The sequence below is a fragment of the Podarcis cretensis genome, assembly GCF_951804945.1.
Source record: "Podarcis cretensis genome assembly, chromosome: 10".
Lineage (NCBI taxonomy): Eukaryota > Metazoa > Chordata > Lepidosauria > Squamata > Lacertidae > Podarcis > Podarcis cretensis.
The window spans coordinates 65,436,010-65,450,506 of NC_137179.1; the positions used below are offsets into that span (position 1 = coordinate 65,436,010).

The following is a 14,497-nucleotide window of genomic DNA, read 5'->3' on the forward strand; positions in this document are numbered from 1 at the left end:
CACACACACACACACAGTGGCATTCTTAGACTTTGGAGCATCAGTTTCCATGGAAGCAAGAATGATCATATAATGAACCAAATTGTCAGTCCTAGGTATTTGGCTCAATATAAATGGGGGTGGAAATGATTAATTCATATATGGTGTCATTCATGCACAACCTCAAATGCCATCTGGTATGACTGCTTTGTTTCTCATCACAACCCTAAATAGAAACAGAAATACTATGGCTGGCTATATAATTTTTCCTCTATGTGTCATGAAGATGTTATCTATAGGCCTATAATAAATATAGCAAAGTTTTATTTTTATTTTTTTATATATATATTTATTAAAAATTTTAAACATAAATGCAGAAATAAAAAACAATGAAACATATATCATAACATATTTTCTTAGCTTCATTGGACTCCCTCACGTCTCCCGCTCCCACTTGCATCATTGTCAATTCTTACCCGCAATTTATCATCTTGTTTACATTCTTGTATCCCATTCATTTAAAATATAATCTAATATTTCTCCCAAAGGTTTATGTTTTTTCCTCAATCTCACTTGTCATCCTAATTCCATCCAGTTTAGTGGTGCTCAATTATTTATGATCTAGCATCCTTCTTAACATTCAACCAAATTACAATGCTTTTTTAAATAAATCTTAAATTTCTTCCAGTCTTCTTCAACTTTCTCTTCTCCCAGGTCTCGGATTCTGCCGGTCATCTCGGCTAGTTCCATATAGTCTATCAGCTGCATCTGCCACTCTTCCAGTGTGGGTAGATCTTGGGTTTTCCAGTGCTTAGCGATAAGTATCCTTGCTGCTGTTGTTTAAATATAGCAAAGTTTTAAAAGAGTACTACAACATGTCACAAGTCTTATCTTTTAAAAAATCATTTTCTCTACTATCATCAGTGTTTACACACACACCCACACACCCACACACCCACACACCCCAATATTATAAAGGCGAGATGAACATATATCACTTGGTCTTTCTTCACAGGAAGAAAGCTGCATGGGCAGCTTTCAAGAGCAAAACTTGAAATATGCCTCTAAACTTAGGAAACATGGTAGGATGGGGACTAGTGAGGTGGCAGCTGAATGTGTGAGCTAAAATGCTCTAAGAAAGTACTGAATTGGACACGGGGAATGAAATTAAAGTTATAACTTTGGTGTTTGGAATTGCACATCTGAATGAGGCATCTCAGATTCAGAAATAGCTCATTCAAATTCTGAAACGGCTCGTTCATACTTGACACTGTATGCATCAAATAATGACCATACATTGTGAACCATTCCTTAATTCCCATTAGCAATGAAATTCTACACAAAATAGAAATATACAAGGTAAGATGTACAGTGACAGCACAATGTAAGGTCAGTTCACACACCAAAAAATGTTTAACTATTATTCAATGCTGTAGAACAAGTCCTATTCTCATGCAAGGACAGTCTGGAAAATGGTAACGGCACAGTTATCCAGAGACACCAACACACAATCTTCTAGAACAGAAATAGAAAACCCAAGCCCTATAATTTTATACAGGCTACTGCTCAGCTGAAAAGCCCTTGTTTGGAAGGTGCAAAGTTGGAGACATTTCAGTGATTGAAGAGCATGAACAGAGGTGAAGGCAAGTTTACTTGCAGCAATTGTATTCCCAGCAGCTGTTTGGTGGCATTCTTTTTAAAACACAAAGGATTCCAAAACAAGAGTGGGGGGTGGATTCTCATTTTGATTTGTCTCCATTTTTTTATGCTGCATGGATCACTTCTGAAGCCAAACTGGAGTGAAGGCAAGACTTCCTAAACCTACTCTAGGTAGGGCAGAAACAATGGGACCATGAAACAAACGGAAGCAAAAAATGATGAGCAGGATAGATGGTTTTGCAAGAAATTATCCTCCCACAGAAACTCTGCTTCTGAGCAAATGTTCTAAAAGGTATTTATAATGCCACCACTTCTCTCTTTTTAAAAAATAATATCATTTTTATTAAATTTTCCACTTTAACAATCCAATCAAAAGACATGAAATATTCCAAATTATACATATACAGTGGTACCTCAGGTTACATACGCTTCAGGTTACAGACTCTGCTAGCCCAGAAATAGTGCTTCAGGTTAAGAACTTTGCTTCAGGATAAGAACAGAAATCGTGCTCTGGCGGCGTGGCAGCAGCAGGAGGCCCCATTAGCTAAAGTGGTGCTTCAGGTTAAGAACAGTTTCAGGTTAAGAATGGACCTCCAGAACGAATTAAGTACTTAACCCGAGGTACCACTGTACAGATAAAACAATCTGAATATTCTGCCAGATCATAAGTTTTTAATAGGACTTCCCATGCTTCACGTTCGGAGGGTTCTGATCATCTCATACTTCTACTGCTTTTCATAGTCACTTCCAATGGCTCCTCTAATTCTTTCTGTTGTTAACCTTCCTTCTTTCACAGCCTCTGAGTTGTTCCCACAAGCGAGTTAAAACAAGCAATGATGTGTTTCTGTGTGGATTTTATGATGTCTATGATTCCCCCTAATGCAGTGGCGTAGCGTGGGGGGTGCAGGGGGGGCCGGCCGCACCGGGCGCAACATCTGGGGGGGCGGGCTCGCCGCCTCCGGAGTCGCCAAAGAGCCTCAGGCGCAGGCTGTAGCAGAGCCCCATGGCAGCAGCCCAGCCAGCAGCAAGAAGAAGCTGGCAGTGGTGGCAGGTTAGGGGTTAGGGGCGCAAATTACTTGCCTTGCCCCGGGTTAGGGGGCGCAAATTACTTGCCTTGCCCCGGGTTAGGGGGCACAAATTACTTGCCTTGCCCTGGGTGCTGACAACCCACACTACGCCGCTGCCCTAATGCCACCATTTCTCAGTGGCCTGTCCGTCCCTGACACCTGGAAACCTTCCTTCTTTAGCCATGTTTGCAAGAACAGTTTTGGTAATTGAGGGGTAAAGAACAAACATTGTGCACCTGTTTAAAGAAAATGCTTCTCTGGCTACTGAAGATTTGGTGGATGAGAACTGAGGGCATGTGCAAAAGGAATTCTTCAAATTAAGCTTTGGTTATCATACTATACATTAACACATAATCAACTGCTTCGCCCTTTCTCCCCAGAATATTTTGAATGTCAGTTTGGATGCTGTGCCTGACAGGTGGCATTTTGCAGAGGTCATTAATTTTAAAGTACCTTTTCTAATTCAAAAGTATGCCCTCTTTTTATTTTTATTTTTAAAAAGAGCAGCTGGGATGTCTCATAAAAGATATGGGCATTTTTATGATTTGCTTTTCTAATATGATAAAATGATCATCATCATATCTATAATAAGCTTGACTGAGAAACAGACTAAAAAGGAAAAACTGGCGTGTATTCAGGCAGGGTAGAAAGAGAGAGAGAGAAGAAAAATATGGATATGTATATAGCAAAAGTATTGTAATAGGGTTCCCCTGTAGAAAGGTAGTGGCACAGAAGAAGGCAAAAATGTTACTAAAAAAAAAAAAAAGATTTATGTGCCCAATCTTTTATTCCTAGAGCACTTTTTTTTGTATTTGGCATAAGGCAACGGTGACCTTGTATCAAGAAAGCCTTTCAACAAACTACACAAAGGACACTAGTAGTTTCAAGGCAGCTTATTGGAAACGGCAAATGTTCACATTTCATTATATACTATGTCAATGCTATGCCTTTCCCACACCTTGTTCAAAACTGAGCCTTGTTTAAATCTAACAAGATATAAAAGTATCCCTTGGCCGTTCATACTGTTCCCCAAAGCAACATCTCAGCGGCATGGGAATTAGTGCTGCAGACCCCCTTCCAAAGCCAATCTGGCAATATTATACATCTAAGAGCATTGCTTGTTGAGGTCCCCAGGTAAAGGTAAAGGTACCCCTGCCCGTACGGGCCAGTCTTGACAGACTCTGGGGTTGTGCGCCCATCTCACTTAAGAGGCCAAGGGCCAGCGCTGTCCGGAGACACTTCCGGGTCACGTGGCCAGCGTGACATCGCTGCTCTGGCCAGAGCCAGAGCCAGAGCCAGAGCCGCACACGGAAACGCCGTTTACCTTCCCGCTGGTAAGCGGTCCCTATTTATCTACTTGCACCCGGAGGTGCTTTCGAACTGCTAGGTTGGCAGGCGCTGGGACCGAGCAGCGGGAGCGCACCCCGCCGCAGGGATTCGAACCGCCGACCTTTCGATTGGCAAGTCCTAGGTGCTGAGGCTTTAACCCACAGCGCCACCTGCGTCCCAAGCCACCCCAAATAAAGACACAATTCACTCAGAATTTTTGTTTAAGGTTCTTGGCATTATTTTGGCCACAACTTTATTAAAATACAAAAAATGTGAGTGGTTGCTTAGGCATTGGTTGTGACTATCTGACCCCGGATGGGGACAGGCTGACATTTCGCACGGCCGCTAAAGTCAGAAAAAGGGAAAATATTTGGGGGATAGCGACAGAGCAGGGAACCTGCCCTCAACCTTCCCCAAATGCTCCCAGGGGCTCCTGCATGGCCCTAGCCCCTTGACAGGGTTTGGACAAAAGCAATGATGAGCCCCTGTATTCCTTTAATGGAATACCCTTGTAGCAGCAGCAATTAGAGGGGCAGGCAGAGCCAATCCATGCCCCTCAACCAACCAAATCAAAAAACCAATGCCTAACCGCAACCTTACGAGTTGTGACAATTTGCTACGCAGTAGGCAAAAACCAAATGGCACCAGCCAATCAGCCAAATGGACAAAATTCCTACCGGGCCCCTGCTCCAGGAGCAGACGACCCCATGACAGGCATAGCAAGGTCAAAGCGAACAACCCTAAATATAGGGAGGGAGGGCGGACAATCCGATGCACGCAGCGAAAAGAGGAAGCTCAAAGCTGAGTGTAGGGGTTTTAAAGCTTCAGGCTGTCAATCATAAAATGGCAACATTAACATCTCCCCAACAACAAGGGAAGCCCAATCACAACAGTGGCCAACTACTTCTTTTGCCCGCCTAGTAACAGTGGGGTGACTTGTCAGCCCCCACTGCAACACATGCTCTCCATGAAGGAGAACACGCTTAACTTCAGTTTTCCCTGTTTCAAACAGAATGTTTAGGAGTTTTCATATTTTCCTTAACAGAAAGCTGGGAGGCCTCTTCTGGACTGGAATCATGGTACAGGAAAGCGACTGTTTGCCCCAGAGGTGATTCAGATGAATCGCAAAACAATGGCATGCCTCAGCAATGCTTTGTACTTCCCAGAAGTGAAGTAGGATCTCTATATGGCAGCACAACTGAAGGGAGGGACAGCTTTGTGGCTGCTCAGCAACCCAGACATCATGCCAGGCTGAGATGATGGGGAAGGGAGAATGAACACCAGAGTAGGGAGAGGGTGGAGAAGAAGAACTCCATTGTGATGGGCAGGCCTAGATTGTAATCAGAGGGAATTGTTTTACTGGCACTCTCAAATCCCAATGCTGTGGCAGGGGCAGCTTTCAAGAGCAAAACGTGAAATGTACCTCTAAACTAAAGAAACATGCTAGGATGGGGATGGGGGAGAATAAGACCTCATTTGCAACTCACAGGTCTAGCTTGCAAAGAGGGAATTGTTTTACTTGAGTGATGGGAAGTTTTGCTTCTACACATGACTCTGGCTAAACCATTTTAAGCTGAGACATTCCTTCATCACCCTAGAATGTTCAGTCCACATTGAGTTCATGAGACATTGCATCCTGACCTGTTCTTAGTGCTTGGTTGACCACATCTACAGATGAATGCTATATATTAATCACTAGTAATAGTTTAAGTCTTGCTATATCAATCACTACTAATAGTTTAATAAGGAGGTTTTCACGCCTGTCCAATTCTGTGTTCCCTTTCCCAACCTTTAATCTATTGATGATTAATGCCTATATGCAACCTTTGCATTGTTTGCATTGTATTTGTGTCGACCAATCAGCAACAAGCACATATGTGGCAATGCTGTAATATTCAATAAAAGGGACTCTCCGAGACATGCTCGAGAGATGCCTCCCATATGACACGTGTCATTCCTCTGTCGTTTATTACAACCCAACACTTGAGATAGCAAATTCCTTGCAGATTTTCCATGGGAATACGGATAACCACCTTGAGAACAGGAAGCTAAACTACATGGGCCTTTGGCCTGATCTGGCAGGGCTCTTGCATTCTTTTACAACTTTCCACCGCAAAATCAATGCTAAAAGTTTTCTGGTATAAAAGCCCCTGGAGTGATTTGTCTGGAATTTACCTGGTTTCTTACCCATAGTCACCCCTGTGGTGCCTGCAGTTTGGGACCAAGTAATCTACAAAAGAATGTGGGAGGTAAGGTAACTCCATTTTTATCCAACAAATTGCAACAGATTCTAAAAAGGGTGATACTTGTTTCAGTCACAAGCAAGATATGGTCTCTGACTTGCTCTATAGAATTGTAGAGTTGGAAGGTCCCTTGATGATCATCTAGTCTAACTTCCATATGGAGCCATCAGGAATTGAACCTGAAACCTTGGTGATCTCAGCACCACACTCTAACCAACTAAGCTTTCCAGGCTCCAATATGTTTCAAGGTCTTGGGAGAAGAAAGTGGAGATACGGAACATTTTGTTAACATTTGCCAAGCTTTTTGCTACTTTTCATTTTGAAAACCCCCCCCCCCCAAAAAAATGAACCTTTTTAAACATTTGTTTGGAATGCTCCATTTAAGGCCAAACAATTAGATGCTTCTGCGTTCATTGCTCCCACACCACTCTGGTAATGTCTGCACCACTTAACTATTGTACAAAGGGAAATCTCACTCTACGGTCATTACCAGTTTTTATTTCCAGTGTTGCAACTGTAGGGTTGCTTGTATAAACAAGTATACTAGAGCTGTTTTATGTCTGATCCTGTCCAATTTAATTTCCCATCCTGCATTAAAAAAATAACAATAAGATGAGCTGGGTGTACCAAACTTTCATTCATGCTGCAAGAGGGAAAACAGATGCAGTTGGACATACTGTATTTTTTGCTCTATAAGACTCACTTTTTCCCTCCTAAAAAGTAAGGGGAAATGTGTGTGCGTCTTATGGAGCGAATGCAGGCTGCACAGCTGTCCCAGAAGCCAGAACAGCAAGAGGGATTGCTGCTTTCACTGCGCAGCGATCCGTCTTGCTGTTCTGGCTTATGAGATCCAGAATATATTTTTTCTTGTTTTTCTCCTCCAAAAACTAGGTGCGTCTTGTGGTCTGGTGCATCTTATAGAGCGAAAAATACGGTACAATCTGCACAAAGACTTTAGCTGATAGCAATGAAATGGCAGTGAGTCTGAGTTCCAGCTCTAAAAAGGTTTGAAATCTCTCCATTTCATCTCTATGGTGAAGGAGCTTCTGTGGGATAACATTTGCAGCTTCATCACTGATCTTCACGTTCTGCATGGGGAATAAATAATGCAGTGAACTACTGTATTGTTGCAGCAAGTGGAAAGCAGGAAACAGAAGCAGCTTTCCAAAAGTAGAAAATGCATGTGTGTACAGGTGTTTTTTTGAAAACTCCAGAAATTAAGATGCTCCGCAGAATGTCCATAAATATGAAAACACTATAATCTAAAACAGCATAAAATTCCACGGAAATTGATGGTTCAGTTCCACAATTCCTAGATCATCAGTGCTCGGAACTCCCATTGTTCTAGGCACATTTTGCAACCAGGAATTTCCTTAGCGCAAACACTTTCTGAGCTCTGGGAGCAGTACTGCGCCTAAGATTTCAGATTAAAACTGCAGAAGGGAAGGAACAGAGGACCTTTTTCTGCCTCCCCCCTTCCAGCTACTCTCCAAAGACTGGAGAAGACACCTTCCTAAGAATATTAGGGGGGTGGGTAGGGGAAGAACTAGACCATGTGAAAAATGAACATAATATTTTAGCTGCCATTCATTCATTCATTTTCAGCTTTGTATTCTTGTTATAAAAAAGCACATCTAAACATTCTGTTGTTGTGCCCATAACCTAGGCTTAAGGTGTCATTTGACTTCTAGCTTTCATATCTCAGTTTCTAATACTGTAGATGATTAGTACTTTCTGTTGTCTGATGAAAATAGGATGGGTACATTGGGGTGATGATGGAAGGAAGGAATTTCCCACCCCCATGCTATGATGTGTTTAAAGAGCATCATGTTTTAAGTTCTATGCATGATGTCTGCCTCCACATGGCTGCCTGTGTTTAGCACCAGCATCCTAAACTTCATGCAAGCTGCAGAAACAACGCTGCGGAAGTTGTAAGAACTAGTGCAGGGGCAATTAAAACTAATTATATGCAGCAACTTTATGGTGAATATTATAGAACGAATGAATGAATTTACTTTATTCAGTCACAGACCAGCATAAGCAAAACATCTAAATAAACAGCATAACAGTATGAATCTAAGCGAATAATTATTAAATAAATGGGAGCAAAAACCAACCTTATATTAAAACATATACATAGAATACTTGATTAAGCATAAATAATGAGTGAGTAAAAACTAATAAGAAGAATTTTAAAAGACCAGTTAAAACAGCTATATGGGGCGGAGCTTCAGTGATACAGATCTAACAATATGGGCTTTCATTTTAGGACTGATTTGTAGCATAGACCATCCTTCGACAAGTATCTATCATGGTAGATGAATATTATAGCATTCTAAAGATAGTTACATACAGGTCTTGCCTCCTGGAGCATTGCTGTTGTTCTCATGCAGAAAATTTATTTACTAGATAGGACTTAAAAACCTATCAGCAACGTAACTGTAAATTAAGTAGTTTATATTATTTGACTATATAGTTCAACGTCAATTATCTAGGCTAATAGGAAATATTGACAATGTAGATATGTTTTACTTACGAACATGTACTTTATCACACTATTAACATATCTGATCTGTTGTACCACAAGCCCAAATTAAGTATTTCTCTCCAGCCACTACAATTTAATGAACTTGTAGAATTAGATTATTTTAAGAGGGCAGTTGCCAATCACCTTGCAATCTGTTGCTGGAGCTACACAAGATCTACATTAATATGTTTATAATTTCAATTTATATTCTGCTTTTCTATGCATGGCACTCAATGTCGCTAACAATACAGTAAAAATGCAGTCAATGCAGGATGTATAGAAACATGAACATAAGAAGAAGATAAGTCTACTCAGAACAATAATCATCATCATATAAAATATCAGTTGATTAAAATATGCTGAGCAATAAATGAGGCAAATTAAACCAACAGTCAAAAGCCTTCTCTAAATAAAAATAGTTTATTTTTTCTCTAAATAAAAATTGCTTTTCTGCTGGCAGAAACAAAACAAAGAGAGCTAAACAAATTTTCATAGGGAAAAAGAGATACAAAAGCAAGGGTACAGCCACTGATGAAATCCTCTCGTTCCACAACTCAAGGTATAGCAGGACAGAAGAAAAAGCCCCTTTGGAAGATCTCCATACCCAGATGGGAGAAGATGGTCTTTAAAGTACCCTGGTCCCAAGCTGCTTAGGCTTTCCTATGTTAAAGCGCTTTAAATTGTGCCCTAAAATGATTCAGTAGCCAGTGAACAGCATGTTCCCTATAACTGTTCCTGGTCAAAAATCAGGCTGTAACAGCTGAAGTTTTCAAACAGTGCTTCAAAGGTAGTCCAACATAAAGCCCATTGCAGAAGCCCAGACAAGACGCAATTACAACATATGTTAATCATGGCAAGATCAGACATCTTTAAGAGTCTGATACGCTACTCAACACATTAACAGAGTAGGGTTTTAAGTGCATTGTTTTTCTGTTTGAAAATGGAATATTACAGGATCTTTCACAAGCAAGCACATTTTAAAATATTTTATCACAGTTATTTTTTCCCCTAGTTTCTGACACTGCCTCCCACCTAGAGCTGCCTTAACTCTGGATCTTTTTCCCTCCAGAGGAAATGCCTGACAAAGCTTTATCACTATAGCAACTAACCTAATTGGTCTAGTACAGGTCTCTGCTTCAGCCATTGGGTGGAGCCACTATCCTTAACTATAAGCCAAAAATTTAAGGGGGTGGGAGAAGAGAAACGATAAGATTATCATCTTAGGGCATACAAGTAACAGCTATCATGTCAATAAATTAAACAATAAATAGCATTATAATTAGTGGTGTGTTGATCTAAATGCTTTTTGTAACACTTTTTACAAGCTAAATTTATCTACTGCACTTCTTCATTAAAAATACCCAGAATAGGAACATACCTTAATAGAGGAGAAAAGAGAAAGGAATAAGAGAAGCAACACTTTGAATTATGTTGAAAGGTTACTTCAATCTTTTACTTATCCATCATATGAAGTCTGTATTTTGGGTAATTTGCTGTAATTTAACTGCCTGTGTACTTTGGACTAAAGCTATCCAATTTAAAATGCATTGATGTGTTTATATTAATGGACATAACATTAAGGATGCTGCAAATGTTCATATTGTTTACACTTCTTCATTACAGGCATCACAAAAGTAATAACCAATGACTAATTATTAAATGATTTGAATAAGAGACATTTAAAACAAACTGCCTCTGTTTCAATTCTTGAGGGGAATCTTCAAACATGTATACTATTACAGTGATGGGGCTTTATTGAAGTTACATTAGCACACCTTTTCCCTACTTACACTTTTACAGAGCAATCGTCATTCATGTTTACACAGAAAGAAGTAGCTTGCTCCTAAGTAGATATGCACAGGATTATTATTCCTGGATAAAGACAAGCTAAAAACGTATTTCAAACAATACAGCAGTCAGGTGATATGCAAATTATGCTTCTACATTCCAAAGTTGTGCATTCAATCAGTGAAGAATATAAGTGGCAGGCTGTTGCATTGCTACATATTTTAGACTGCTTGGTGTCTGCTCAGAGTTGAATGGCACAATATATATACTGTGTGTTCACTAACGTAGGTTTTGTTTGCAAATAAGTTATTCAGGAATTGTTCTTTTACAAAAACTAATGAGATTGCATCTGTAGTTTATATCTATGTGCTGAGAAAAGACATGAAAACATGAAGACATGAAAAAAAGACATGTTATTGTTACACATTTTAAGGGAAGAAAACTCATAATATCTAGATCAAATCTCTAGGAAATATCTCTCTCACAGTTATTGAAGTTTTTCCTTCTGTTGGCGCAGGAAAACATCCTGGTCAATAGTATTTAGAAATATCATGCCTATATACTGCATCCCCCCCCCCTTCTTACCATGCTTCTCTAACGTATGTTTAGCACAATATTTAAACAGTGTAATTTAAAGTGTTGCAGAGTACTCCTTGCAGTTTCCAATATATTTATTGGTCCCAAAGGACACTTGAGCTACAATCCCATAAACTCTAAGTATGAAGTAAGTCCCAATGAAAATCCAGGAAAACACACAGGGAATCATGTCGTTGAATGCTTACAAATGGAAATATATATAAAAAAAGAACTTGAAAGCCTAGGGGGGAATCAGCATACTGAATGAACATTATGGTTTTAAATGATGAAATGTCAAGTGCTACTAGAATGTTTGGAAATTAGGACGAGTCTGTTTTATAGAGCCAATGACAGAAGATTCCAACTGTAATGGAATTCATCACAAAGAGACGAAGCATCACAGCTCACTTCAGTTTCCTTACAGCACTGGATGACGTATCCCACAAAAGGTTCAGGGAGAGAGTGTGCACAAAATAAAAAGTGTATGGGATACAATAGACACACTTCTGAAAGTCAACACTATTTCTATTCCCGATAACCTAAGCATAGGCTGCAGCATGACTGTTGTACTTCAACCTAAGAATTATTCCATGAAAGGATCTCAGTAACATACTGTACCAAGTGAGTTTTGCAACCACCATGGATTAAAAATACTGTAAAAGCTAATATTAAGGGGGGGAGAATATAAGGAAGACCAACAGAGCAATCCTATTCCCGCCTTGTCAAAAATAAGTCCTATTAAGTTCCACAGTACTTACTTACTTACTTTCAGGTAAGTGTATAGGATTAAAGCCTTAGAATGACACAAGTGCTCAACTGCATCATTTTCTGAGACACCAAGGAAACTGCACTTCAAACCAATTTCAACTCAGATCAAATACAGCTTCCCCCCTTCAGGCATACCAAATATGTTCATATTTGTACAAAAACTGTCACTGGTCAGAACTGTAAGCTTTACAGTGTATGACTGCAGCCTGAGATTGGCCTCTATAAATGAAGCACATCTTATCTATCAACAATGCACAACCCTTCACTTACAGATACTCAGCTCCTAGTTTTAAGAAGTCTGAAACTAGCATATATGTATATGTTTTTAAAAATTGTTAGAACACTGGTAACAGTCTTTCCAGAATGATGCTAAGGACATTCTAGTTTTGTCCTATTGCAGTTTTACAGCCAGATAATTCCGTTGCTATGTGTCGAGCCATAAATGATGCTAGTGGTACCAGGGCATCTGTCACAAGTGCAAGTGAAACTCAGCACAGGTATAGATCTACAATGAAGCACAGGTGGGGGGCTGGACGAAGACAGGTGAAAGGAAAACAGGCTTGCAATTACAGGAGTAAACAAAGTACCATCTAGGCAAGAATTCCACTGGTGTGTTCACATCCTCCAATAGGAAACACAGGCTCTCCACATTTCTTATTACTAGCATTAAAGTGTTTCGAAGAGAATCTCGCAGAGCTTTCTCTCTGTGGGATGGACTGCTTGGCACCATAGTTTAATATGAACACATTGTGTGTGTTTTGAGAACTTGGCCTCTCAAGCATAATGTTATCCCCACCTCCCAAAGAAGAAGAAGAAGAAGAAACCCACCAACCGCCCAAGCCAAAAAGGAAGTGGATTTGCCATCTGGCTGCGGCTGTTACTTACTGCAGTAGGCGATGAGGAGGCCAACCAAGATCATAATTGCCCAGAAAGTTGAGGACGCGCTTGGCAAAGCATTGGCATCTTTCCTGCTGCTTCTACTGGGAGATGGAGCCATTGAAGCCACTGCGTCCCCCAGTGCAGGAAAAAAGCCCAAAACAAATACAAAACAAGGAGGGCAGGGCGGGTCAGGTGAGTCTCACCACCAGCCAGCTCTCCCTCCGAGTGACCGCCTTTCGCCACGTGTAATCCCAAAGAGAGACATCTTCCAGGCCGATCTCGGGTTCAGCATCCACAAGCAGCTAGGAGCATCTTCAGCTCAACGAAGCCATGGCACATTTTTTTACCTCTTTCTCCGATTCATTGGGAAGCGAGGAAGCGGGGGTGGAAACACTGCAACTTTCCTCCTTCTCTTTCGAAGGGGCGAGCACTGGTTTCGCGGGAAGGGCAAAGTTATTTCGCTTCGGTGTCCAAAATCAGCATCTTCTCGTTATTTTTTTATGATTCGCCCCTTTACGGAGAATCCAGAGAGGCTCGAGCAGAACAGATCGGCGAGGCGACTCCCCTCTGCGCGGGGGATGCCTCGCGGTCCAGCCTCCCCGTCAGCCAGAGGCACGTCTTCGCCAGTCCTGCGACGGGGGAACGGGACCCACGCCGACACGCAAACGACCGCCTCGCACACATTCACACGCGCGCGCGCGCGCAAACCAGCCAGCCAGCGGCGTCTCCCTACGCCAAGACCGGGGAAGAGACGTCGTAACTCCACGAGGCGAGGAGAAGCAGCGGGCGCATCCTTCCTGCGAACCTGGCGGGAGAAGATGCCGGCGGAGCTGCTGGAAACCCCTCCGGGCGGTATTATCCGAGGGGCGGCAGCGGGCCCCTCCGCGTTCCCTCGCCGCCTCCCTTCGGCACTTGTAGAGCCGTCAGCCTCGTCGCGGACCCCGGTGGCGGCTGTGGTGGCCGCAGCTGGAGGAGCAGGTGAGGCGGCCGCGCCCACAGGTGCTGGCTCGCCCTCTGCAACAGACGCCGTGTATCCTTCCTCCCTCCCTCAGCCTTTCGGGTCAAGTCAGGGCGCGCGCGACGGAGCCCCCTGGCCGCCGCCTTCTCCCGGGCGCCTTGCCCTTCTTCGCTCCGTCTTCAATCCGCAGTGGGATAATTCCCGTCCTCCTACAGCTATCCGCCTCCTTTTGCCCGTTGGTGGGGTGGCTCGTAGCTGGCAGCTCCGTCCGAGCGCTTGCCCGGCGGCGCCTCTTCCTCCTCCGCCACTGTTTTGCTTTTATATATATATGGTGAGGAGGGGGCTCCGAGGGCGAAGCCTGCGTCCCGTTCCCGCCCTCTTCTCTCCCTCTCTCCCTCTCTTTTCTTGTCTTTGGCGACGGCTGGAGCGCGAGTGGGAGAGACGCCAAGCGCCGCGCGCGCGCGCTCTCCAAATTCGGGCTGCACGCGGCTGCTTGTCGTCGGCTTCGTCTGGCGCGCTGCGTCCCCTCCTTCTCCTCCTCTCCCGGCTGCGGCTTTTTTGGCGGGGGTGGGCGCCTCAAAAGAATCACACCGCACGCGCGCGTGTGCGCGCGGACGGGGAAGCGGCCCCCTCCTCCCTAGAGGCCGAACTGCGCGCAAAGTTGAACGCGCCTTTGCAAAAGCGCGCGTCGCGACGCATTCGGTGCCGGAGCGCACGTTTTAAA

The 14,497-nt window shown here is 42.7% G+C and overlaps 1 protein-coding gene across 7 annotated transcripts in view; it reads right to left on the bottom strand.

Annotated features, from left to right (window-relative positions):
• Positions 1–14,150, bottom strand: part of TAFA5 (TAFA chemokine like family member 5) — a 339,258-nt gene extending 325,108 nt beyond the window's left edge. For all 7 annotated transcript variants that reach the window (XM_079994434.1, XM_079994429.1, XM_079994433.1 and 4 more), the window contains exon 1: positions 12,822–14,150. In XM_079994434.1, the coding sequence (XP_079850560.1) occupies positions 12,822–12,933 (112 nt within the window). In that variant the 5' untranslated portion in view covers positions 12,934–14,150. The remainder of the gene's footprint in view (positions 1–12,821) is intronic.
• Positions 14,151–14,497: the final 347 nt, after the last annotated feature.